The sequence below is a fragment of the Cnephaeus nilssonii genome (assembly GCF_951640355.1).
Source record: "Cnephaeus nilssonii genome assembly, chromosome: 7".
In the NCBI taxonomy this organism is placed as follows: Eukaryota; Metazoa; Chordata; class Mammalia; order Chiroptera; family Vespertilionidae; genus Cnephaeus; species Cnephaeus nilssonii.
The window spans coordinates 100,624,371-100,650,647 of record NC_137078.1 but is presented as its reverse complement, the minus strand read 5'-3'; the positions used below and the strand labels follow the sequence as shown (position 1 = coordinate 100,650,647).

Here is a 26,277-nt window from a genome sequence, read left to right as displayed (position 1 = left end):
GGAGAAGAGAGAGTGGCATCCTGGGCCGTCCCGGCCCCCTGCGCCGGGAGTGGCAGTGTGTGCGGGGGTGGGGGAGGGGGATGCCTCCTCACTCCTGCCCCTCAGGGCAGCCCTGGGGTGCGGGCTCCGTCCCCGAAGGCTAAGGCCAAGTCTGCACCCTGCGCTGTCCACGCTGTGGCCCTGTGTGCCCACTGGAGCCACCGAGCTGCACCCCACGCGGCTCTGAGCACCCCCCCCCAGCTCCCTGGCTCCACGTCCCGGGGCCGTCTGAAGGGCTCGTGCAATGGGCCGGGCCAAGCTGCCACACGGACCGGGGTCCTGCCTCCCTGAGCTCCTGCCTGCGCTTCAGCCCAGCACACGGCCACCCGCGTCCAGGCAGGACCTGCGGCCCCTCCCAGAGGGACATCTGTCTCCTGAGCACACGGCGCCCTGTCCTGTCAGAGGCCCGGGCGCTCACACCGCCCCGCGGTCTCCCCTGTGGAGTGTGACTAAGTCTAAGTCACGTGGCCCCATCACCGTCCCGGTGCCCTCGCCCCCGCAGCCCCACCCGACGCCTCCACTCTTCCCAGGCCCTGGCTCACAGCATCCGCCCTGGCAGTCGCTTCGGGGCCCAGCGCCTCTCTCTGCCCCTCAGCCCCCGGGTCACGAGCTCTTCCCTCCACCTAATCCCCGCACCTCACGGAGCGGCCACCGCGGGGACGGCATGAGCGGGCCAGGTGCCGGGCCGGGGCCGGCGTGGGAGGCGGGAGGCGCTGGCACAGCCACGACCACCCCGATGGGCTGCTCAGGACCACGCGGCCGCGCTGACCCCCGGGCCGACACCTGGCCGTGTCCCCCCCGTGTGGCCGGACCTGCCCCTCCCCATGGCCTCCCTCTGGCCCGGCTCAAGGAAATGCCTGCGAGCCTGGCTGCACTGCGGGACCTGCTCCCCGAAAGCAGTGCTGGCTGTGGGGACCCTCAGGGTCCCGGCTGCAGACATGTTTAGAGACCTCACAAGACAGACAGGCCGGGCGGCGTGGCGACTGTTAGGGGAGTGAGCAGGCTACAAGCGGAGCAGTTATTCCAGGTTATAGTTCCAGAACATTCCATGCCACATTAACTGCATACTTACAGGGAGCTCTGCGGGTCGGGCACAGCCATTTCTGGGGGAAGGAAGGCCACGTGGTCAACGACGGTGGCATTATGTGGGTGACAAGGGGACAGTCACTCACGAGCACCCAGGGCACACCGGGTCGCTCCTGGTGACGGCCAAACTGGGACTGGTCAGCCAGGCCCCGGCCCCCGAGGACCCGCCCAGTTCCCCGCCTCCCGCAGCCAGACCCGTGCCAGAGCCTGGGCTTCTGGAGGGACAGGGCCCCGTCTCCCTCGGAAGGGCACGCGGCTGGAGGCTGGCGCTGAATGTTCTCTGACTTTCAGGAGGGAATCCATTCTGTCCCGTACGTGGCAGAGGCCTTCGGCAGCCACGGGTCTCGTGACAGCCGCGTGGGGACGCTGACACTCGGCGCCCAGCACAGGCATGGAGGGTGGACCCGGGAGGCTGTGCTCATCGCCCGCCGGGGCTGACACCCAGGCGGAGGGCGGATGCCGGATGCCGGCCATGTTCACGCCTGTGGTGAGAAGGCCCCGGAGCGCGGCCAGCTCCCCCCGGCCCAGATCAGAATGGGCACACACACCCCCCCCCCCCGGTCTCACTGGGCTGGGTGAGGGCACATCTCACCAAGCACCTAGCACGCCCGGCGCCCGGCGGTGAGGGGGTGAGGGTGAGGGCCAGGCAGGGGGTGGCTGCGCCTGAACCCTCGCCAGTGTCTGTCTCTCAGTCACTGCTGAGCTGCCCGCAGCGCACGGCCCGGCGGCTGGCAGTGCCCACCCGCTCCCCCAGCGGGATGCCAGGGTTCGGAAAAGCAAACAGAATAAAACATTGCTCTTGCCAGGACTGAGACGTTGCCAAATATTTCAAACTTTAAGAGCAGCTCAGCGTTTCAGCTCCGAACAGCCGTGGCTGTGCCCTTTCCTAAATGGCACGGAAACAGAGCGGTGACTTTGTGATTCTCACGTAACACCCCACGCCCTCTCCAGAAGGCGCCTCGCTCCCCAGTCTGCAGAGCTCATTCTCCACAGAACACGTGGCTGTAGGGTCCCGCACCCGAGGCTTCCGAACACCACGTCACAGGGACCCGTTTCCTCCTTCGCCGTTCTCCACGCTGCCCAGCACGTTAACGTCTCCGTGAAAAGAATCCAGAAACGGAGCAGGTGACCTGCAGGCGCGCAGGACGTGGAGGGGGGGAGTGGGGGGGCCGGAGGCCTCCGCCCGTGGAATTGGGCACAAATGCACAATCTGTGTCTGAGGCGGCGCAGCCGGGGGCCAGCGCTGAGCCTCCACCTGGACGTGACCGTGGACAGAGCCGTGGCGCAGAGCAGAGCCCACGCCTCTGGGCCATCCTTCGGGGAAACAACAAACACGCGTGACAGTGTCCAACGGCCCCGGACGACTCGCCCAGAGACAGGCAGGGTCCGCGCTGCCATGTTAGCTTGGCCCCAATTCCTTCCTCCACAGAACAAGCCGTGGCCCGAGAAAACAGACGGTCCCTGCTCCCCGAGGACCCAGGCCGGCCGGCACGAAGGGGCGCCGGGCGCCAGCCCCACCTCCCCCTCAGCGCCTGGAGGGAGCCCCCCGCGGGGGACGTCTGCCAGCCATCTGGCTGCTTTTGGAAAAGACCCCTCCTCTGCGTTTGGACAAGAGGAGGCTTTGAGAAACGGGGAGTCTTTATACGCAGACCCCACGCCAGCGGCCCCGTGCGCCCAGGTCGCCAAACTGATCCTCCGACTGGAGTCCCCGTTCTCCCCTGCTCTTCCCCTCCCCCCACCCCGCCGTGCCCTCCCCGAGGTTAATTCTGGGGGGACGGGCGCAGAGCGGGCTCCTTAGGTGGTTCCCTTGTGACCAAGCAGCCTTCGCCTTTGGAGCGGCCCCAGCCGCAAAGCGCAGCTGCTGACCGGCGGGCGGTTCTCGGTTGCAGCTCCCAGGGCACCCACCGGGGCACCACGCAGGGCAGGCTCCACGGAACGTCATGGTCCCCCTGTGGAGCCTGAAGCCCCGATCACGTACTTGCCCCGGGGAGTCGTTCTGGAGAGAGCGGCGTGGCATCCTTCCCGAGTTCACCGCGCCCCCGTGGCCATGGAGGACGAGCCAAGGACAAGGCTCGCTCGTTGGGGGCAGATCCCTTTCCGGAAGCCCCGAGTCCAAGGGAAGCAGCTTAACTTGCTCTCGATGCCGCCAGGGAGGGGAGGAGACCCTCTGCCCTCCCCGTCGCCGCCGCTAGTGCCGCCCCAGGCTCAGGTGCCAGGTGCGTGCAGGGGCGAGCACCCCAGGGCCGGGGAGGCCTCCGCGGCTCGGACGCGGCATCGCTCCGGCCCACGGGCTGCTTTCGCGGCGAGGCTCTTTCAGAATCAACGCAGCCTGACCCCACTGAACCCCACTGAACCCCACTGAGGATCCTCCTCAGGGCGCAGGGCCTCGCCCCAGAAGACACACAGGACAGAACGGCCACGTGTCGGGAGGGGACACTCGCTGCTCATCTTCACGCAGCACTGAGAGCCGGGCCAGGGGAACTGCGCCCGCTCAGGCCACAGGCAGCGGCCCGAGACGCAACGCGGCTCCCAGGCGGGGTCACCGGGCCGCACTGAGGTCGAGCACGGCCAGCACTGGCCCCGGGGGCGGGGCTCCTCTGCACCGACCCTGCCGCTCACCCCCAGACCCCCGCTCCTCCGGAGAGCGAGCGACGGCCAGGCTGAGGGCCAGGCCACAGGGAGCGCGGCACCGCCCCGGCCGCCCACTCCGCGGTGGCGCGTTAGAGCCCGGGTTCCTGCCGCTCCAGCGGGACGAGGGCCCCCTCCCATCGCAGGGACGGCTTCACCGGACTGAGAGTCGTTTCGGGGACCCTGGGCTCAGAGCTGCCTCCCAGGCCAGGGCGTGAGGCTGGCCTCCTGCCTCCCGTGCGAATGGGTGGACGCCGGGCCGGGCCACTCTGTGAACCAGAAGCAAACGGCGCGGGCACGCAGGCACCCCGTCGGCAGCGTTACCTTTCCTGATCTTGTCGTGGAAGTTAATGGCGTCCACAGAAGCGGTGACGATGTTGGTCTTGCAGTGCCGCGCGGCCACGATGCCGGCCACCTCGTCCATGAGCTTCATGGTGACACCTGCGCGGGAGAGAGGCGCGTGGAGGTGAGCCGGGCAGGGAGCTGCTTCCCCCCAGGGACACGGTGTGAACACGAAGCCCTCCCGCTCCCCCGGCGGGGGCTGCACGGCGCTGGGGCGGGCGGGGTGGGGGCAGGAGCTTTTAAAATTGCTTGTAAGTGTTTTTATTGATTTTAGAGAGAGAGGAAGGGAGAGGGAGAGCAAGATAGAAACACTGATGAGAGAGGAACATCGACGGGCTGCCTCCTGCACGCCCCCTACTGGAGATCCAGTCTGCAACCCGGGCATGTGCCCCGACTGGGAATGGAACTGGGGACCTCCTGATACTTGGGACAATGCTCAACCACTGAGCCACACCGGCTGGGCCTTCAGGAGCCTCTGAAGACGACCCAGCTGAAGTTCTAGGTCAACACCAAAACGCAGTCCCTCTTCCTGCCCTCGCCGAGACTTCCCCTGCCAGGAGGGTTTCCTCCCGGGTGCCTGCACCAAAGTCAGGGCCAAGCGTTGGGAGATGTGGTGGAGTCGAACCCTCGGAGCTGCCGGGGGATGGGAAGTGGTGCGGCTGCAGCCACTGGGAGGCGAGGGGGAGTTCCCAAAGGCTGGTTCCCCGCCCCACGAGGCAGCATTCCGCTCCCAGGCGCCCCCGAGAGCGGAAAGCATGTCCCACCTGCATGCAGATCGCATGACGGCATCTCACACAGCCAGACAGCGATGTCCCCCACTGATGCGGGGACAAAGGACTGAGCCATCACGCAACCAAAACAGACCAAGAACCGACACGCTACAACACGGATGAACCTGAAAACACGACGCTGCGTGATTCCATGTCTGCGAAGTGCCCGGACAGGCAGGCCCAGACAGGAAGCAGATCGTGGTTGTCAGGGGCTGGGGGACAGGGAGTGGTGGGGCGGGCCTGCTCATGGTATGAGCGTCTCTGTGGGGTTATGACGATGTTCTAAGCGGCTTGTGGTGGTGGCAGCGTAGCTGACCGCACTAAAAATCAGTGACTTGCAGTGTGAATTGTAAGGTCTGTGAATTCTACCTCAACAAAGCTCTTCTGGAAAACACAGCCAGAAAGGCAGGCTGCACGCGTGCTTTTGCCCCGCCCTTGTTTGACGGAAGCCCGACCCCGATCTTGCACCCCAGCACAGCACAGCATTACGCTCGTTTCATATTCACAACTTCAACATGCCCTTCGGCTGAGCTCTGAGACTGTTGCCCTAGGAAAGCAGCAAAGGGTGCTGGTCAGCGTCACAGCCCCAGGACACAGAGGCTCCAGGTCCGAGAGGCAGAGCCCCCCCCCCCCCGGGAAAGCGGGCTCCCAGGGAGCCTGCAGGGAGGGCCTGGCAGACCAATGCCCACTGCCCACCCACCCCGGGACGAGGCCCGAGCCCCCAGCCTGGGCTCGGCAAGCTTTGAGGAACCTGCCAGTTTTAGACATCGGATTCGGGACACCTCTTCCCCGTGTGGGGAAACAAGAGACCACGTAACGGAAGACCGGAGCTCGCGCTGCCGGCGCCGGCGGCTGACCGCAGAGCCTCCCCGGTATTGGGAGACGCAGCTTCCCAGGAACGAGGAGGCGGGGCGTCTGCATATTTGAGCGTTTCCAGATAAAAGGGTGTTTTTAACGAGTGTCCTTGACTTTAAAAAAGTCGGCTTCCACTACCACGACTCTCATGAAGGTGCCGCTGAGGACCACGCGCTCGGCCCAGCGGGATGGTGACGGGTCAGCATCCCCACTCTTCCCACTAACAGCCAGGCTCAGGCCCAAGGGGCGCTCTGCAGGGAGCTGCCGGAGGGGGAGAGTGCTGGCCCGCCGGACAGCAGCGGGGCGGCCCGGCGCTGCTCCGCGTATCACAGCAGGAGCTGGAGGCCCGGGGGCCCGGGTCCGAAGCCAGAGAAATCCGCGGGCAGAGTGGGGCCGCGGGCACGAGGCCACACAGCAGTGAGACGGGGCTCCGGGCGGCATTCCTGGCTGCGGTGCGATTACCCGTGGCGACGTGGGGCAGCCCAATGGTGTGCGGGTGGAAGGCCAGGGCCGCGCGCCAGCTCTGGCCACCAGGAGGCGTCATCGACTTGGGGTCTGTTGGGGCAGGAAGGAGGCGAGGAACGGGAAAGGCAGGAACAGCTGAGTTGGAGTGAACGTTTAGGACAGAAAGTACAACGGGCCCTCTCTGTCCTGTAGGCAGGCCAGTGAGGGTGGAGGGGTGAGTGGAGGAGTCAGAACCAGCCCTGGAGCTGGGGTGCTGCCCCATTTACGGAAAATGCTGGTAGAGACCCCACAGGGGGCGTCGCTGTTACTAAGGACAGCGCAGGGCCGAGTGCGCCAGAGCGCGGCTGCGAGCCCAGGGCGGACGGGAGGCCGTGAGCAGCTGGGCGCTCTGCTGTCAGCACCGGCAGCCCCGGCCCGGCACCCCGGCCCGGCAGCACGTGTGACAGAAGCAGGCCCTCCGAGGCCAACACTGAGCTCTCCGTGGCGCGAGCCCTAACCCACCGCGATGACCCGGTGGCCGTGGGAACTGCGGCGGCGGAAGCGCAGACCTGCTCCGGGGACACTGCGCTCACCGGGTAACGGGAAGAAAGCACAAGACTGTGGCCGCGAACGTACGGACAGACATGGGCACCAAAGGGGTCTCCGGATCTAACAGCCACAGCTAACCGCTGACGGGTTTGCGTTTTGAAGCATCAACCGCAGGCGGACGGGCCTACGAGAGGCTCAGTTCTCTCCGGGCCACTGGCTGGAGGCGACCTGACGTGCCCTGTTTCTGTTTAGTTCTGGGACGGGGGGGCGGGGCGGCCTCGGGGTGAAGGGAACGGTAGTGAGTGCGGCCATGGCGACGGCCCCCGCGGGGACCACAGGGCCACTCCAGGGCCCGAGTGACAGCCTCCTCCCGAGACCTCTGGCCGCCCTCCCAGGCTCCACACGGACCTGCGGGCACCTCTGTGCCCCGGACCGAGGGCAGTGCGGTGAAGATGACAGGTTTCTAACCTCACAACGTCAAAAGCGGGAAGTCTGCGAGGCCTCGGCACGGCCGGCCCGTGGCTCCCGTGGGCCAAGCATCGCAGACCAGGGCCGGGGAAGGGCCGCTGCATTTAGTCGCTCACACTCTGTCTGAGGGAACTCGAGAGTTAAAGCTGCGGGCTGCTGGGTGAGGATCAGTGCCTGCCCCATTCTGAGCAAGGCGGCAGGGGAAGTAGGGCAGGCGAACCCCTGCATGGAGCCGGAAACCGGCCGCCATGATGTGCAGGAGCCCCTCCCACCCCCACCCCTCACCCCTCACCCCTCACCCCTGCTCTGGGGAGGTGGCGGCCTCACCCGATTCCATGCAAGGTCAAGCTCACATCTTTGAAGGCAAAGAACCATTCCAGGGGGTACCCATTCCCTCAAAGGAGTCTAGACTGAAGTTGGGGGTGAAGGCTAATCCTATATAATAAAAGGCTAATATGCAAATTGTCCCCTTGGGAGTTCAACCGCTCACTATGATGTGCGCTGACCACCAGGGGGCGGTGCAGAACGAAGGTAGGCCCCGGCCGGTAGCCTGCAGCCGGGGGAAGGACCCAATCAGCCCTGGTCGACAGCCGGGCCTGGGGACCCCACCCGTGCATGAATTTCATACACCAGGACTCTAGTCTGTAATAAAAAAGCGTAATATGCTAATTAGACCTCACATCCTTCCGGAAGAAGCCGGGGCTGCAGCGGGATCGAGGCAGCCGCCGCAGCTGCGAGGGAGGGATCCAGGCTGTGAAGGCCTACCCCTGCATGAATTTCGTGCATCGGGCCTCTAGTGTTTAAGAAGTCTATGTTCAGCCCGGCTGGTGTGGCTCAGTGGTTGAGCATTAACTTATGAACCAGGAGGTCACAGTTCGATTCCTGGTCAGGACACACACCTGGGTTGTGGGCTTGATCTCCAGTGCGGGAGAGGGGGCGTGCAGGAGGCAGCTGCTCAGTGATTTTCTCTCATCATTGATGTTTCTCTCTCTCCCTTCCTCTCTGAAATCAATAAAAATATATTTTAAAAAGGAATTCTGTGTTCGTAATGCTGAGTAGGAAGGTCCTGCAGGGGACAGCTACCATGTTGTCCCTAATGACCGCGGCTACAGAAGCAGGGAATTAATCTGGCGCCAAAAGCAGGGGCCCCAACAGGCCGGACGGACGTTCTCATGCTGGAGGCGGACCGCGTCTCCCAGGCAGAGCGCTCCGCGTCTCCAGAGGGAGGACCTCGGGCCAGAGGGGCCAGAGCCAGGCCCGTGGAGGAGGGGCTGCTGGGAGGACCGGAGCTGGAGGAAGCCAGCTCCTGGGACAGGTGTCAGGGCGCCCTGTGACCAGGGAGCAATCCCACTGCCGTGTCTACGCGGGAGCTCCGTTAAAGGAGCCACAGAGCTGGAAGGCGCCTGAGCCTCACTCGGTATTTTCCGGGGAATCAATTCCTCCCACGAGTGCAAACGCTGCGTTTCCACAGCCGCCACCCAAACCCCCCCTCGCCGCCCAGGCGCCCTCTGCTCGGCCACCTGCCTCCCGCAGGGCCTGCGGTTCCCCCGCGGCCCCTTCCCCCGGTCCTGGTGAAGCTGTGCGGGCCCGGCCTGGGGACCCCTGGGCAGCCACGTGTGTGCGTCCCCAGCCCCGGCACACGCACAGGCCGCATGCTCAGGTGGTGGCTCCCGCCGCCGCCCAGCCTGCCTCTGCGGGCCCGTCTCACACGGGCGTCTCCACTCTCCCAGCCCCTCATCCCACACGCGGCACGTCTGCTCAGAGCCGGCCCGGTGCCCAGTGCTGGGAAGCAGCCGAGAGAAAGACAAAGTCCCCGTCCGTGAGCCCGCAGGCGGAGGGTGGGGGGAGGGGACAGCGACAGGAGACGCCGCCAAGGAGTGGCCGGTGCGCCGGAACAGGTGCGCAGGGTCAGGGGGTCCACGCTCAGGCTCACGGTGCCCTGGGGTCATTCGCTGCCCGGGGGCCATGGGGTGGGATGAAGCCTGATCCACACTCACCAGGCCGGTCTGATTCTAGAGGCAGAAGCGTTCCAGTTTAGGGGTCCCTAACCCCTCACGCCACGTTCTGGCAGAGCGGTCTGGGTTCCCTGCAGGAACGTGGCCACCGCGGGCGCCACGGTGCCCGGGCACAGCCCGTCCGCTGGGTGGGAAGAGCCCCCAGCAACGCGAGGAAGGACAGCAGAGCCACATGCCCGTGACCCTAACAGAGCAGCTGCCAACGGCCCAGGCGCAGCTACCCGGCAGCACCCCAGCACCCGGCAGCACCCCAGCACCCGGCAGCACCACCACCAGCCTCTTTCCGCGAAGTCCCTCCCGGCCCGCGGTGGACATCCCAGGTCCTGAGGACAAGAGAGTCGTGACCTCCGGGGAGTGAGGCCAGACAACCTCGCCTCCCCGAGGCAGGCAGGCCTAACGCGTGCGAGGAGCATGACGGGTCATGAGGGGGACGGAGGTGGCCTCGGCTGGGGAGGGCCCAGAAGCCCTGGGGCAGGTGGATTTGGGCGGAGCAGCGGGCAGAAAAGCTGGGGCACGATTAGGGAAACAGAGTCACAGCCCGTGGTGTGGGAGCCAACCCTGATCTGGCTGTGGGCGGTCAGGGAGGGGAGGCCCCCAGGTGGGACCCAGGATGCAATGAGGGGTGGGGAGAGGCGGGCGGTGGATAGGGCTCTGACGGCTCAACATGCACAGATTGTCTATGTGTCGTGAGGACCTGCACCGGGGACCAGGTGGGGACCACGGAGACGGGGGCAGGGGACACTACCCCTGCCTGGCACGTGGGCTGCATGTGGAGCATCCATAGGCAGCTGCGGGGGGGGGGGGGGGCACATGCGGCCACACTGAGCTCGGCGGCACAAGCCCACACCACGTCACCATGGCGCTGACGTGGCTCGGCGCCGGCTGTTCACGTGGCAGCAGCTGGAATTTCCGACAAGAGACGGCTAGGCCGCGAGCCCCGCCGGCAGCCGCGAAGGCTGGAAGAGGCTGGCTGGAGCGAGGGGACGAGGAGCAGCTGTGTTTTGTCAAAAGCCATCTGGACCATTTCCACAGAATACGTGGGTTTAAAATAATTGTAAAATGAAAACGAAGTGCCGAAGAAATAGCCAAGGCTGCGGAAAGCTCAGGAGCGAGGAATTCCGGTGACGCTGGCGTCCACCGGGCTAACCCCCAGGAAGCCCCGCGCCCTCCCCGCCCGGGGCTGGCCAGGCCGCCGGACTTGGGAGCGTGTCCCTCTCGTCCTCAGCTGGCCCCGAGCAGGGACTGCCCAGCCCCCATGGAACAGCCGGGAGGCCAGGCCAGGGAACCCCATGGGGAAGCCGCCAGCGCCAGGAGCAGCCAGGGGCCACAGCCGGAGCGGAACGCTCAAGACAGTGAACCCAGGGCACAGACGCCATGGCAAACCCCTCCTTCTACCAAAGGACCAAAGAGTGACGTTTGTGAGACTGTTAAAATGTAAGACATAAAAGCACACTTGAAAACAAATATACCGCCTGGCCAGCTTGGCTCAGTGGATAGAGCATCAGCCTGCAAACTGAAGGGTCCTGGGTTCGATTCCCGCCAAGGGCACATGCCTGGGTTGCGGGCTCGATCCCCAGTGGGGGGCGTGCAGGAGGCGGCCAATTGATGATTCTCTCTCATCATTGATGTTTCTCTCTCTCCTTCTCCCTTCCTCTCTGAAATCAATCAATAAATATATATATATATTTTAAAAAGGACACAAATATAGCTACAAACAAAAACAATGAAAGATGGTTTGTCTATTTCAGGCGAGTTTTTAAGTGTCATCCATCCTGCAGGCGGTTACCTCACTGGATTCTCGCACTATCGGAGTTATTTCTACACCGGGTCCCGTTCTCCGGGTGTCACTGTGCCATCTGCGAAGGCAGACAGCCTCGCCTCCTGTCTGCCAGTTCCTCGCCTGGAAACGTTCCTCTTGTTTAGCTACAGCGGCTAAAATATCCACAACAATGCCGCCCAGCGGGGGGCGGGGGGCGGGGGGCGGGGGGCCCTGCCTTACTCCTGAGCTCAGGGGAGGTCCTCCAAGGCCCTCGGATGCCTTTATCATGTTCAGTTGAGTCCCATCCTCAGTGCGGGTTTCATCGCGGACGGAGTCTGGGCGAACCTGTAAGGCCTGGACTGTCGCGTGTACCTAGCGCCCCCTCATGCCCGGTCGCCCTCAGCCCTACGGCTCGGGGGAGGGAGCCGGAGGGACCGGCCTTGAGGAGCTGAGACCCAGCGCCTTCAGAGGGGGAAGGAACCCCGCCCAGTTCACTCAGGAGGGCAGACGCCAAAGCCAAGCTGGCCCCTGTGGTTTCCAGCCACGCAGCACTGCCAACGCCTGTGTGTGCACATGTGTGTGTGCACGTGTGTGTGTGTGCATGTGTGTGTGTGTGTGTACGTGGTGGGGTAGGAGCTAGGCCTCAAGATTGACTACCCAAAGTGTGAAAGTCACAGAAAACGGGCCCGGGGTTCACCAAAGCACAAACCCAGCACAGAATCACTGAAAAGCCAGTGGCATCCCCCCGTCACGGCTTCCTCCTGCGGCTGGCACCGCTAAGCTCCAGTCTGGAGAAGACTTCCACCGAAATGCGTGTCAACCCGCCTGCCGACAGCAGCCACTACAGGAACGGGCGACCGCGCCCCCAGTGCCCGCCTCGCCCTCCACTCCGGCTGAACCCCCGGCCGTGTGCGAGACGACGGGGCTCGGGAAGATTATCAGACGGTTTTTAAAGCCGTGGGCACAAAAGCCCACGGAAGCTGGCAGCGCGCACACTTCTTAACACACAGGAGCCAGCGTGCCTGCATCAAATGGCGCAGCCGGGGCGCCGTAGGGGACATGAGCTCCGTGAGCTGCCGCTCAGGGTCCCGGCAGGTCTCCCCCGGCCTGCGCTCACGGCGCCCCTGCACGCGGAGCGAGGAGACGGCTCGGTGTGGCCTCTGCACCGAGCACGTGCCATACTGTTCCCAGGGCAGAAAGGCCTCTGATTGTCACAATATTCACGAGCCTGGGAAGAACTGTTCGTTATAAAAGAGCTTTCCTGGGAGGCCCCAAGCTGACCAGATCTCAGGGCCCTGCAGCCAGCATCTCGTGGAAAGAGGAAAGCCATCAGGAAACGGAAAAAGCAGCAGACCAGAGGATCAGTTAAAAAGGAAACGACCTTTAGAAATGTACCAATCAGGGCCCATTCTCTGGTTCTGACAGGCCCAGGGCCATTATCCCAGCTCCTCGCCGCTCATTCACGGAGCAACCTGAGCGCATGTGCCTCTTCCACTGCACGTGAGGCCCTGGAGCCAATACGATGAATAAGATAAAGCCCTGCTCCTGAGGCATCCCGGGCAGAAACATCAATGCACCCCTGCAGCGTGGTACCATTTGAGCTGGGTTTTGAAGGATGAATAGGAGTTTTCCGAGAGGAGAAGAAAGGAAAGCCTGGCGTTCCGGGCAGTTGGAAATGAGAGTGCACATGAATGACATTGAACAGTGCCCGTCTGCCTGGGAAGCAGGACTAGGTCCGTCCCCCCGAGCAGCGCAGTGCAGTCCAAGCCCCCGTCACCACACACCCCGGGCACATTCCCGCCATCGTCCATGCCACTTACTGACGCCCCCTCATGCTTTTCTTTAAATCAGCTTGCTTTTTAAAGTTTACTTTAATGCCATCTGAAATGATAATATCCATTAACGTATGAGCTTGATGTGATACTTAAATTTTCCCTAAATCACAAAAAATAATTACACATTATTCAAGTAACAAGTGTCCCTCCAAGAACCTGGGGCTAATAAGTCCTCTTGTGTTCCCGCCGTGTTTCCCGAGTTAGGAACTTCAAGGCCTGTGTTGTTTGGGCTGGAATCTGACCAGAGGAAAACATAAATGCAAACATCAGCGGCAAAAACGGCTCTCATTGGCCACTCAGTTAGCGCGTCGTGACTTTACTCCTGAGGATGTGGGCGTCCCCTGAAAGGCCCGCCCACCCACGGCAGCCACGGAGCAGCTGGTGGCTGAGCTCCCGGGGTGGGGTAACTCTATTAGGACACTTCCATCTGACTTTCATTCCCAATTCTACAAACAGGCACCAACAGTACTTCAGTGTTTATTATGCAACTCTTAAAAGTTTACATGTACGCTTCACTGAACAAAGAGCCTAAACTGGGTCAGACAGCGTGACCTCCCGGGGGGTCCCGAGGGCCTGGCGAGCGGGCGGGAGGGGACGGCGACAGCTGGGACCCTTACCTCCGTGCACGAAGCCATGCAGCGTGCAGTCCGAGGGCCCCACCAGGTGGATCAAGCTGGACTGGCTGTAGCTGACCGTGTTCGGCTCTGGAATTGCAAAGGAGGCAGGTCAGGCCAGGGGACAGACAGGTGACCGTGCTGCCACACCCAGCGTGTGTGTGGCCCCCGGGGCTGACCGGCAGCTTGGACCTGGGGTCTCTGAGGAAAACCGTGGCCGCAGAACAAGCTGCAGTTGGCGAAGGGGAAGGCTTAGTGGGCCGTGACATCACCCTCTGGGGACAGCAGTGTCCCCAGCAAGGCCCTGCCCAGCCACAGGCAGCCGCTGAGCACCTGGTGGCGAGCGCCCAGGGTGCATGTGACTCTGGGAGGATGCTCGTCGCCTGACTCTCGTTCCCGGGGTTGTAACAGGCGCCAACAGTCTTTCAGGAATCAGTGTGTGACCTCCAAACGTTTCAGCTTATACTTCACTCCGCACCACCTCGGCCTGGCGCCTGGGGGGCCTCGTGCAGGAGGACCAGCATCGCCGAGCCAGGAGCCGGGGCAGAGGCACCTTCTGCCCGTGGGCCGAGTGGTCCTCGAGGGCGGGCAACTCCACCAGGGGGTGTGGGTCTCATCAAAGGTTCCGGGACAGGCACTCGGTGTCCCCTGGGACTGCAGTCAGTGCAGATGGCCTGTGGCCTCGGCCTCGGGTGTCCAGACAGCTGGGCTGGCGGCGAGCACGCTGGGCCTCAGGGCGACATGGCACGCGCGGCCCGAGGGAAGGCCAGGGTGCTGCGAGGCCCAGCTCCGATGTCACCTGTGCTGTGAGGGCGGTGACAGTCCCTGCAGGTTGGGTGCACCCAGTGCCACATCCACCTCCAGCCTCAGGGGCTGCGGGTGCCCAGACCCTGCCCGGGGGACCGGGCGGAAAGGCACAGCCCAAGGAGCCAGGAGGACGCCGGGACCATCAGAGCCCCAGCCGGCGCTGCCAGCCCAGCAGCCAGTACCAACCCGTCCCCCGGGGCCTGGCCCTGCGCCACGCATGGGCCCACCGCCTGCTCCCGTTGGCTCGGTCCCGCCCGCAAAGGACAGGAAAGAGCCACGCACAGCCCCGCCCTGAGGGCGTCCGCGCTCAGGGGCCTCTCCGCTTCGCTGTTAAGGACTTGGGGTGCAGAGGCTGGAGGGGACACCCATGACCTGGTTTGGGTTTGGGTGGACATTCCGTTAAAGCAGGACCACCCTGGACGTGAAGGATGAGGGACGGGAAGGCGCCGCCGGAGAGGAAGGCGTGGCCCAGAGCTTTGTCGCCAGCGCGAGAGCGCGGCCGTCACTCTGTCTGTTACCCGGTGGGAATGCCACACACACGCTCCCGGGCGACCTGGGGACCCGCAGGAGCCGGTCCCTGCGCGGGCACACGGGCCCGGGCCATGCCCGGCCTGACGCCTTCTCCTACGGGGCCAGTGCACCGAGGCCTCCGGGGACTTGCCTGGCCCCCGGTCACCCCAGCTGCCTGGGACTGGGAAGGGCTCGGGTCCGCACTAACCCCAGGAGGACGCTCACGAACCGGCCGCCTGTCACCTGCCAGCGGCCGACAGCCATCGCCCCGTGCGCCCGCGGTACCTGGGTTCAGGCCGGGCTGGACGATGTCCCCGTTCCTCCACTTGGTCTCCATGCGCTCCAGCTTCTGGGCCTCGTAGCGCCGGCGGCCCTCCTCCTCCTGCTCCTGCCGGGCGTACTGCGGGGCAGACAGGGGTCAGCCGGCTGCCGGGCCAGGCCTCCTCCCTCTGATAACACACGTTTATATGAACAGCAACATCACAGAGACCGAGAAGATCTCAGCCCCCCCGCCCATCACATCCTGCCTGGAACTCTTTCCACGCCCACCTGTATGTAACAGTTCCTTCATGCTCTTCGTGGGCTTTAAACCTAACAGTATTTTAAAAGAAAGGAACAGTACTTCCCCCTCTTGCTGTATCAACATAACGTAACCTCTGTGATGGAGCCATTACAAGGGGCCTTCGGCTTGCTCCCAGTTTTTTCCTATTAGAACGTTACCACACTGACTACCTCAGCCCTTACTCCCCGCCCGCCCCTTCCTTCCTACGGTTCGTTCCCGGACACAGAGCTCAGAATCCAGGCCGCACCCACTCCCCCGAGACAGCAGGTGCCGCGTGCCCCCCGCACCTGGCAGCCCGGCTCTGCTGCCCCCCGCCGACCAGCAGGCCGCACATTGAGAGGAACGTGCAGGCGAAGCTAAGACGGCCCCTCTGCGGCTCAAAAGCTGGGGCTCCGAGAGACTCTCTCTCTCTCTCTCTCTCTCTCTCTCTCTCTCACACACACACACACACACACACACACACACACACACACACACAGGAAGGGGCCATGTGACAACGGAGGCAGAGACTGGGGTGATGTGGCCACAAGCCAAGGAGTGCCAGGGGCCAGTAGCGCCTGGTTCCAGCTTCATTATTTTAGAAACGTGCTCTGTAGACACCTCGACGGCAGGGAGGAAGCGCCGTGCAGGGGCACGTGCCACGAGGGCCCAGATCTGTTTCCCTCTAGACCTGCTTTCTCCTCGGGGGTGAGAGCAGAGAGCAGTGGCTCTCACGGACGAGCCATTCACACGTGTCCTGGGAACATCCAGGGACACGGGAGTTACAAGAGGAGGAGGTGAGGGAGTAATTGTGGGGAAGGAACCCGAGCTGCCCGCCGGCCCTGCCCACCCGGCGCCCCAAGAACAGGCATGACGAGGCCTCTCCAAGCAAAGATGCGTCTCCACAGCAGCCACCGAGGGAAGCCCGGGCTGTCTTACCCTCAGGTCCTCGGGCCAGAGGGACTGGGAGGGGCAGGCTGGCCGGGCAGGGCTGCGCGGTCCTGGCTCTCAGCTTGTGAAGGTTCATGAACAGAAACCTCGTGACATTGGAGGTGGAGGGCTCCCCTGCCTTCCACTCACCTCTCCCCCACACGGGAGAAACACTCCATCCCCAACAGGAAGGCCTGTCTCGGCCGCCACTCCAGCAGGAGGGAGGAGGGTCTTCTCGCCTGGCAACCACTCAGCCAATGAGCAGCAGCCACACTTTGGACTCCCAGTTTCCCCAGTGGATTCTCTGTTTACAGCAGCCCCTCTGCACCCTCCCCCCCTAAAAGAGCCGCCTCTCCTTTGTTCTCTGGACTGTGGGTGGCTCGCCATTAGACTGTATGTCCCAAATTGCCACTCTTTGTTGTTCCTGAGTAAACCAGTTTGGGGAGCAATGTCCAGCTGTCTGTCTGTCTGTCTGTCTGTCTAAGGTCAACAGGCAGAAGGACCCCACCCCAGGCATGGCCGTCACCTGCCTTTTGTCTGGTCAGAGAGAGGGATGAAGGGCCCGGGAGGAGTGCCCCTGGGGTCTGGGCCAGCCACACTCACACACCCAGCCTGAAGGAAACCTACGCGGAGAGACAGGGACACCCCCCGGTCCCCCTGGCTCTCCTGGGATGCCTGCGACCCTCAGAGTGGCCGGGCTCCTGTCATCTGCCCGGTGAGAAACGCAGGGGCCTCCTTACCACAACCGGAGGCACCTCCAGGACCTTGTCCACATTCTTCAGCGACAGCGGCACGTACCACAGGGTGGCCTTGTTGGTCAGCTTTTTGGTGCCTTCGGAGAAGAAAGCCACGAGTGAGGGCCTCGGGAAAGAGGGCGGGGCGCCCAGAACGCCACCATCTCTGACCCCTGACCCCCAAGGCCTTTAGGTGCAAGGGTAGACCCCCAGCAAGGGGACCCTCCCCACAATCCTGCCACTCGCAAAGGCTGCTGGGAAGACTTCAGATCACCTGGTTTAAGGTGTGTGTGTGTGGGGGGGGGGGCGTTCCCCAGGCCTGTCGGCTTTCTGGCGCTTGCTCACACGGAGGCCCCGAAACCAGACAGGCTGTCTCTGAAGGGGTTAAATAGAGGGCAAAGTGGGGCTGCCCATCTGCTGAGAAACTCGGGCCAAAAGAAATCACTTGGTCCACACCCCTCGCATGTACAGGAGGAACCTGACGCTCAGAGAGGTCAACGCGTTTGCCTAGGGTCACACAGCAACTCGGTGCCATTCCGAGTTCAGACCTAGGCCTCCCGGGTCCCAGGAATTTCAGGGAAGTATTTGCAAGGATGTCTTTTAAAAATTGCCTCTTACGCCTGGCTGGTGTGGCTCAGTGGTTGAGCATCGATCTATTCCTGGACAGAGCACATGCCTGGGTTGTGGGCTCGATCCCCAGGAGGGGGCATGCAGGAGGCAGCCAGTCAGTGATTCTCTCTCATCACTGATGTTTCTCTCCTGCTCCCTCTCCCCTCCTCTCTGAAAGCAATATGTTGTTTCTAATTGCCTCTCCCACGTGAGACCCAGCGAAAGGGGGAGGCAGTGGGGAGCAGCCCAGCGGCCCCCCAAGTCCCTCCAGGCGCTCACTCCCTAGCAGTTCCCCCGGACCTGCCTTCCCCGGTGAGTCCAGGGCTGCGGCTTCCCCTCTAAACACAGCCCCAAGGACCAGCCGCGCCCAAGGGGGTTGATTAGATCAATTAGAACGAGAGAGAGAGAGAGAAAGAGAGAGAGAGAGAGAGAGAGAGAGAGAGAAAGAGAGAGAGGGGGGGGGCCATGGGGGCAGCTCTGGTCCACAGCACCCGGGACAGCAGGAAACACGGGAAATCGTTTCCCTGCACTTCGACGGAAAGCGGATCTGACAGCCTGCTTTTGGGAATAAAGATTTCCTGTCTGACTCAGCGAGAGCCAGCCTGACAAGCTGGTTTCCATGGAAACCCCGAGTGGCCCTCCTCTGGACCCAAATGAGCGCCAAGGAGCAAATGAGGCAAAACATACTAATTGCACTTTTCCCATCATTTAATAAAACCGTCGAAAGGCAGCTGCGGCATTAGAAACGTCTGTTTCAGAATCCTGGGAGCTCCCAGCTACTTTCTGGAGCAATTCACAGCAATCACACCCAGTTAGCGGAATATTATGACAGGTGCCGGGATGAAGAGCCGCCTGCCTGCCTGGGTGTGCTCGCTCAAGCGCCTCCCGACAGGCCACGCGGCCCGGGCGGCAGGGACACAGGACGGGGTTGAGGAACAGAGATGTCGCGCAAACAGCTCATGTTCAGCCGTGTCGGGCCGTTTGCCTGCCAGCCTCAGTTTCCCCACCTGTCAGAGCTCACCGCCCAACCGGCGGAGTTCATGAGGGCCAGGCACCGCTCTGGGCGTGGGGGACTGCGGTGGACAGGCAGCCACCGCCCTGTCCCCAGAGGGCTCCCACCCCAGGGGACACACCAGGTCAGGGAGGCCTGGGAGACCAGGGTCCCAGAAGAGACCAAACCGATCCAAACATGGGGGCCCAGGCGAGATAAGAAGGGGCGGCTCTTTAGCGGGTCCAGGGCAAGAGGACCAGGACGGGGGGAAAAGCCCGGCGCGGCTCGGAGAGCTGGCCGTGCGCCCGGCCTGTCTGAGCGGCTTCTCCGCTCTCCTCGGTGGGCAGTCCGGTCCTGATGCCATCTGCAGGCCGTGGCACGGGGACGGGGTGCTCAGGGAGGTGGGCACTTCCTCAGGGCAGGGCTGTCTTCTCGCCCACTCTGCCCTCACGCCCACGAGGGCTCCGTGCCGCAGCCTGAGACCCACGGCAAAAGGTTCCTTTGATGCAGAGCCACCTGCCCTGGCTCAGCTAAAGGGTCCGGTGTGCACTGGCCGGGCCCGCCGAGGCCTCCGAAGTCCCAGGGCACCCTGTGCTCCTGCCCTGGGGGCGAAGCCTCTAGCGCCTCCCCGAGCTCTGAGCCAGCACTGCAGGCAGCCTCAGCCGAGGAGGGGGCTGTCGGGAGGAGCTCCCTCCTCCAGACCCGGAGTGGGCTCGGCTCTCCTAGGCCTGGGTGCGGGGGGCGGGGGAGGAGGGGGTGTGAGCAGCCAGGGGATGGAGGGGCTGAGTTCTCGGCAGCAGCCGGGCTATAAAAAGCAGCCAGTGCCAGTTAGAACCAAAGCCACGCTCCCCTGCAGCGCCCAGTGGGAGGATGAAAACGGGTTTCCATGGTTACCACACCCAGGAAGAGAATATTCGGATCAAACCAGAGTCAAAGGTCGCCCTGTGAGCTTCAGCCTAAACCTTTTGGGGCAGGGGAGCGGGGGGGAGGGGGGGAGCAAGAGGCGCAGGGGAGAGGCAGCAGAGGGAGGGGAGGGCACTTGTGCCTCCGGAGCAGCCACTCCCACCCTCTGCCCGGCACGAGCTGCCAGAGGCGGGCGGCAGGGCTCCCTCACTCAGGCCTGGGCTCGCTGCCGGCACCTGCTCACTTTGTGGGGGTGCGAGGACCAGCCCCTCGAGCAGCGCCCCCTCCATCCAGGGCCAGGAGGCCCCGCCCCCATCGCTGCCGTCACTGCGGCTCCCACCCCAGCTGGGCCGCCCGGTCACCTGTGAGGATGTTCTCGGACATCACGTGCACCTGCACCTCCACCGAGTGCTTGGAGGTGTAGGTGATCTCCGCGCTGACGTGCGCCACCTCGCCGATGCACATGGGCGACAGGAAGTCGGTGCGCTCGACCCGGGCCAGGACGGCCACACAGCGTTCCTGCAGAGACCAGACACGGTCAGCCCGGCCGGCGAGCCCCCACCCCGGAGATGAGCCCCCAAAACTGCCCTGATTTTTTCACATATTCCTAAATGCGACATCAGGGAGGCGGAGACACGCCCTGGGACCCTCCAGAGGTCGCGCCGTGACTGCGTGGTGGGACCGCGACCGGCGTTTTTCTTTTCCCCCGTTTTTCTACAAAAGACACGTATCACTCGCCTGATGGAAGGTGAGAAGACGGGTGCTTATGTGGGAAACTTGGGGAGCAGACAAGGAGGCAGAGGAGGGAGCCGCTCCTCCCCACAGATGGCCGTTTCTATTTGGGGATCTCCCTCTCTGGGCTCTTCCCCTAAGAACAGGGGTTCGCTGGCTCCGGAGCCTGGATCCGCGTCCTGCAGCTTTCACCCTAAATAACTGTGTGAAACTAAACTACACGCTCACGCCCTGCTTCTCTCAACAGCAGGAAGGAACCTGCCGGTGATACGCACCTCAGCGTCACTGTTCTCTTACTGAAAGTTCACTTATCTTGCAACCAGGCAGCCCATTCTCATGACTCAAACTTCAAACGGAACTAAAGGCCCCCAGCCCCCAGGACGCTCCGGTGCCCACGGCCAGGAAGTGCTCGGGGCTCCAGGGCCTCTACAACACCCCGCCCCCCCCCCTCCAGGAAGCTCCTCTCCTGGGAACGAAGGGCTTCCTCGCTCCTTTCCAGGATCGCCTTTCCCCACACGCCATGGCAGAGCCCCTGGCTGGCCGGACCGGAATCTTCCGTCGTTGGAGAACTGGGCCACCCCACCTGTTAGCTGTAAGCAGTTCAGTGCCCAGCACCCTTTGCCTTGCTTCCTGCGGGGGCAGGACAGACGCGGTGACGTGTTCCCCGAGCACCGCTCAGCAGGCCGCAGCGCCTGGCGTGGCCCATGTCACCGCGCACTGCACGACTCGAAGGACACCCTGCGCCTGAGCAGGGGCTGTGGGTCCTCATCGCCACTCAGGGCGCTGAGCGCAGCCGTCCATCTCAGGAGCCGGCCAGCAGCACGGGTCCGACTGGGGGGAGGGCGGGGAGCCGGCCGGTCGGGCCCTGGGCCCTGCGAGGCCGGAGGTGGAGGCCTGCATCAGGTCTCAGCAAGGCAGGGCTCAGGGTGACAGCCAAAGGGCCACGCCTGCTGTCCCCACCCCGCCGACACACGCACACACACACGCACACACACACGCACACACACGCGCGCGCGCACACATGCACACACAGACGCACACACGCGCGCGCACACACGCAAGCGCGTGCACGCGCGCACACACACACACACACACAGCAGCTGCTGGCAGCACATCATGGCAGGGAACACAGGGAATGCGGTGCCGCCTTCGAGGAAGTTCATGTGGCTACAGCACCACCCACTGGCGGAAGGCTGGAAAGGCAGCTCAGAGGCGCGGGCAGGAATGAGGCGCCAGCTGGCAGGGCTGCAGGCGGTTACCTGTGGCCTGGCTATGCCACACAGATGCCACACACACCCGTATCTTTAGTGGGACCGCTGGTTCCTCGCACGCGCACACGTGGGCCGTGGACAGGCCTGAGCTTGTCTACGGCTAAAAGGCACGGCCTTCCTCGCAGCATCTGTGGAGCAGGCGCTGCGCCGCGTGGAGGGAGGAGGTCAGGGCACATGCCCGGCCTGGGCACTGGTTGGAGGCTGCTCTGAAGAGGGTGGTGTGGGCTGGGGTAGCTTCAGATGAGGGGAGGTGAAGCCATGGGGTGGGCACCCCAGGCAGAGGGGAGAGCAGGGCCCCAGGCCGGGGGCCTCTCTGGAGGTGTTGGGAGACTGAGTCCACGCCCAGAGTTGCGTGAATCTTTAGCCAAGGGCATGGGTGCTCCTCCCGTGACCAGGGCACGCGTGGGATGACACCTCAGTGCTGTCCCGAGGATGCTCCCAGCACAGACCTGTCCAGAGCACGCAGGCCGGCGCGGGCACCTGGGAAGCCTCGGGCCTGCGGCTCCCGGTGGGAAGGCCACGCATAGACCTTAAGCCTGGTCCTCTCCCACTTACAACACGGAGGGAGAGAACTGTGCTCGGTGGGCAGCCACTCGGGATCCCTCCACCTCCCGGGTTGTTACCCACGGCCTGTGTCAGAGCTCTGGCCATGGTGAGGGGAGGAGGCCTGGCTGGGAGCGGCTGTTCCCAGGACCTGGCAGGCTGGGCACATGCAGCGGGTGGAGCCCGCAGAGTGACCGACATGCCCTCGGGAGGGCACAGCGGGGCAGCAGAGGCTCCAGGCTTTGAGCCTGAGTCGCGGCCGGGCCGCTTCCCGGGAGAGGGAGACGGTGGAGAAGCAGCCTGGGTGGGCCTGGAGGTCTTTGGGCCCCTCAAGGTCAAGGGGACGATGAAGCATCTGGTGGAGCCAGGCCTGGAGACAGAACCTCACACTGTTACAGCCACAGACGGGTGAGGCACCAGGGAATGTGGGTGGGGGGTCCCCGGTCCCACCCAGAGCCCAGCATCAGCCTCTGCAGCTGCCCTGGGCTCACAACCCCTCCTGAGCCTGGACGCAGATCCCTCTCCTGGGACACCAGCCCAGAGGCAGCGCCGAGCTGACAGGTCCAAGCTGGCCCTCTTACACCCCAGGCTCACTCCAGGGAAGGGGGAGGAGGGGCCAGGGCTCAAGGCACGGGTTCGAGGCCTGGATTTCCTGCCCAGACCAACCACCTGCTCCCTGTGCGGCCTCAAGGAACTAGCCGACCTCCCTGGGCAGTGGGACAGTACGGACAGCTGTGTCTCGGTGCCGTGAGGCCTACATACACAGCACTGACAGCGGCGGCGCCCTCGCCTCCCAGCCTCCTCCTCCTCACTCCTCAGTCCTGGGGCTCCTCCCCCCAACACCCAGCCTGTCTTGTCAGCCTGCCTTGGACCCTCAGTGTCTCCCTCAGAGGGTCTGCCAGGCACCTGGCCCCCATCCCAGCCCCAGCCCCTCAGGCTCAGGCTCGCCTCCCCATGGCCACCAGAGGGCGCGCTCTGAACGGGACGGATTGGCCCCAGAACTCCATGGGCACCAGGATACACGCAAACTCCTAGCCAGGCAGGGAGCCGCCTTCCCAGCTCAGCCACTCCCATCCGCCCTGAGCCCGGGCCCCAGTCATGTCCACCCCCCCACACCACACACTCACTCACCAGCTTGGTTCATGCTACAGGCACACACATGCACACTACACACACACACACAGTCACCAGCTTGGTTCATGCTACAGGCACACACATGCACGCTACACACACACACACACTCACCAGCTTGGGTCATGCTACAGGCACACACATGCATGCTACACACACACACACACTCACCAGCTTGGTTCATGCTACAGGCACACACATGCACGCTACACACACACGTGCGCGGCCAGGGCTGGATCTGCCTCTTCCCAGCACAGCAGGAGGCTACACACATGCACGCTACACTCACACACACACACACACACACACACAGCCAGTGCTGGATCTGCCTCTTCCCAGCACAGCAGGAGGCTACCCGGGCCGGGGGAGGGGCGCCTCAGGCACACAGAGCCACACGCTTCCTGCTGGCCCCAAGGTGGTGGCTGTGGTGCAAGACAGACCCTCCCCGGCCCCGCACCCCAGGGTGGCTTCCCGCACGCCGGCAGACTGCAGAGAAAATGCCAGCCCCGCGGTCTGGGGCGCAGCAGCCGACCCTGCGGTGAGGAACACCACTCCACAGGCACCCAGGGCTCAGCCAGGCCGGGGAGGGACCGGGCCCAGGGGTCTGATGTCCACAATAAACTGCCACCCATGCAGGCGTGGCTCTGTGAGGTCTGGGCTCCAGGAAGATTCTAGAAACCATGACCCTTCCAGAAAGGTGGGCAGGGAGAGAAACCAAGATGGCGGCATAGGTTAAACACCTAACCTAAAGCCTGGCACAACAATTTCAAAAATACAGAAAGGTGGGCAGGCCCTCAGCTCAGTCTCTGGGTCCCCACCCGGCCCAGCTGAGCCCCAGCCCACGGCGTCCCCAGGGGCCCTGCCCGGGATGATCGGGCCGCAGCCTCTGGAAGCCCCTGGGCCTGGGCGTGCGGGGGGGGGGGGGGGGGGGGCGGGGGCTCCTCCACCAAACTCCTCTGACCCCCAGCCCGGCGGGGGCCGCACTCACCCCGTTCTGGCTGTTGCAGTGCCGGGTGCTGATGATGACGCCCGCCTCCTCGATCATCTTCAGGATGGTCCCCCCGTGCACGTTGCCGGCCACGTTGGCGTCGTCGGGCCGCATGATCCTGCGGAGGGAAGAGGCGGGAGGAGGCCTCAGGGAGGACTCCTCAGGAGCAGTGACGGCCCGCGGGGAGGAGTCCTCCACAGGGGCCGACGCTCCCAGAGGGAAGAGAAGTGTCCCGCGTTTGGCCAGGGGTGCTGACCTCACGGGCCAGGGAAGCGGCTGTGGGGTCCTGTTTCCACGGGAGAGAGGGGGGCAGGGGGCCTTCCCCTGGAGCGCCGACCGGGAAGGGGTGATGTGGGGCCTTGGAAAAGGCCAGACGTTGGCACGGCCGCCCCTCCTCGTTCCCATCCAGCAGCAGAGCTGAAGGAGCACAGGACACAGGCTGTGACCCGACCCCTCGGAAGACAAACAGACCTGGGGCCACCTCCGGGGGGGGGTCCCGAGGAGCAGCTCTGAGACGCGGCAATGCCCAGCCTGGCAGCCTGCAGCGGCGGACGCTGCCCACCAGCCGCCCCATGCCCACTGGCCTGCCCCCACTTCCCCCGGAGGAGGGCCATGCCCTGGCCGCGGCGGCCCAGGCAGGGAGGCTCCACGGAGTCCGAAACCCCAACAAGCCATCGTGGGGCTCCGCCCGCGCAGGGACAGGCCCTGAGCACGTGCCAGGGTCCCAGCATGCCCAGCACCCACCCCTAGGTCACCAGCCTGCTCGGCCCCCGGGCCAGCGTGGCCCCGACAGCACCCTCCGCCTCCCTCCCGGAGGCAGGCAGCCTGAGGGCGGTCCTGGCTCCAGCGCCAATGAGCTGGGTGCCCCAGGCCAGCTGCCCACACGCTCATCCCTCCACTCCCGTCTGTGCACTGGCAATGCCCTCTCACCGCGGAGGGCGGGCTGGCCACACAGAGACCGCGATGGGCAGCGCCACGCAACCTGCACGCCGCCAGAAACAGTGTCCGCCCGCGCACCCTGCCCGCTCTCCTGAGTATTCAGCCGGCCCACCCAGGGGCACCCGCATCAGCCGTCGGTCTGTCGCCTGGGCCCAAACAAGAACCACAGCCCATTCAGGCGACCTGGCTTCTCGCCCGCATCACTGGCGCAGGGGCAGCGGTGCCAGGGGAACCCAGATCACAGGAAAGAAGCGTCACTTGGCCTCTCAAACGTTCACTTAAAAATACTTTGGAGCCCTGGACGGTGTTGCTCAGTAGTGAGAGCGTCGGCCTGAGCAGTCGGACATCCCTCTCGCAATCCGGGACCACTGGCTCCTAACCACTTGCCTACCTGCCTGCCTGATCATCCCTAACCGCCTCTGCCTGCCAGCCTGATAGCCCCTAACAGCTCCCCTGCTGGCCTGATCGCCCCCTAACAGCTCCCCAGCTGGCCTGATCACCCCCTAACAGCTCCCCAGCTGGCCTGATCGCCCCCTGACTGTTCCCCTGCTAGCCTGATCGCCCCTAACTGAGCCTTGGGCTGCTGGGCAGTCACAATCCGCAGCTTGCCTGAGCTCACAGCCACCATCCCCAGCTTCCTTGAGCCTCGGGCAGGCCCTGGGCAACGGCAGCCGCCATCTGCGGCTTTCCTGAGCCTCAGGCAGCCGCTGCGGCTTTGTCCGGAAGGACATCCGGAAGTTCGTCCAGAAGGTCTCCGGTCTAATTAGCATATTACCCTTTTATTAGTATAGATATGCACAGCCCATGGACTCGGGCAATAGGGTGGTGAAGACCTGGGGGGTGGGTAGGGGCTGGGCGAAGGGGGGTAAAGGGGGGGAATGGGAGACATCTATAATACTGTTAGCAATAAAATAAATATTAAATAAATAAATAAAACAAAACTATTACCAAAAAAAGAAGAGGGAATTTGGACCCACAGGGAGAAGGCCCTATGACAAGGGAGGCAGAATCGGGGTGTGTCTGAGAAGGAGCGGGGCGTTGCCAGCCGTCCCCAGGAGCTGGACGAGGCGAGGAAGGGGGCTTCGGGGGGCACGGCCCTGCCGCCCCTGGATTTGGGGCTCGTGGCCCCCAGATGAGAGCATGCATTTCTACTGTTTTACCGTAAGTTACCTGGTCTGTAGTCGTGTTATGGCACCCCCAAATTCATACAGCCTGTCCCCCCTGCGGCCCCCGCTCCACCCCAG

The 26,277-nt window shown here is 63.9% G+C and overlaps 1 protein-coding gene across 4 annotated transcripts in view; it reads right to left on the bottom strand.

The window, feature by feature from the left end:
* Positions 1 to 26,277, bottom strand: part of ACOT7 (acyl-CoA thioesterase 7) — a 66,222-nt gene that overhangs the window by 13,716 nt on the left and 26,229 nt on the right. For 2 of the 4 annotated variants that reach the window (XM_079777214.1, XM_079777213.1), the window contains exons 2-8: positions 24,095 to 24,212; positions 19,792 to 19,948; positions 16,933 to 17,024; positions 15,007 to 15,121; positions 13,408 to 13,494; positions 12,947 to 13,027; positions 4,078 to 4,194 (exon numbers count right to left, since the gene is read on the bottom strand). In XM_079777214.1, the coding sequence (XP_079633340.1) occupies positions 4,078 to 4,194; positions 12,947 to 13,027; positions 13,408 to 13,494; positions 15,007 to 15,121; positions 16,933 to 17,024; positions 19,792 to 19,948; positions 24,095 to 24,212 (767 nt within the window). The remainder of the gene's footprint in view (positions 1 to 4,077; positions 4,195 to 12,946; positions 13,028 to 13,407; positions 13,495 to 15,006; positions 15,122 to 16,932; positions 17,025 to 19,791; positions 19,949 to 24,094; positions 24,213 to 26,277) is intronic. The other 2 variants (XM_079777216.1, XM_079777215.1) reach the window with 1 other exon arrangement.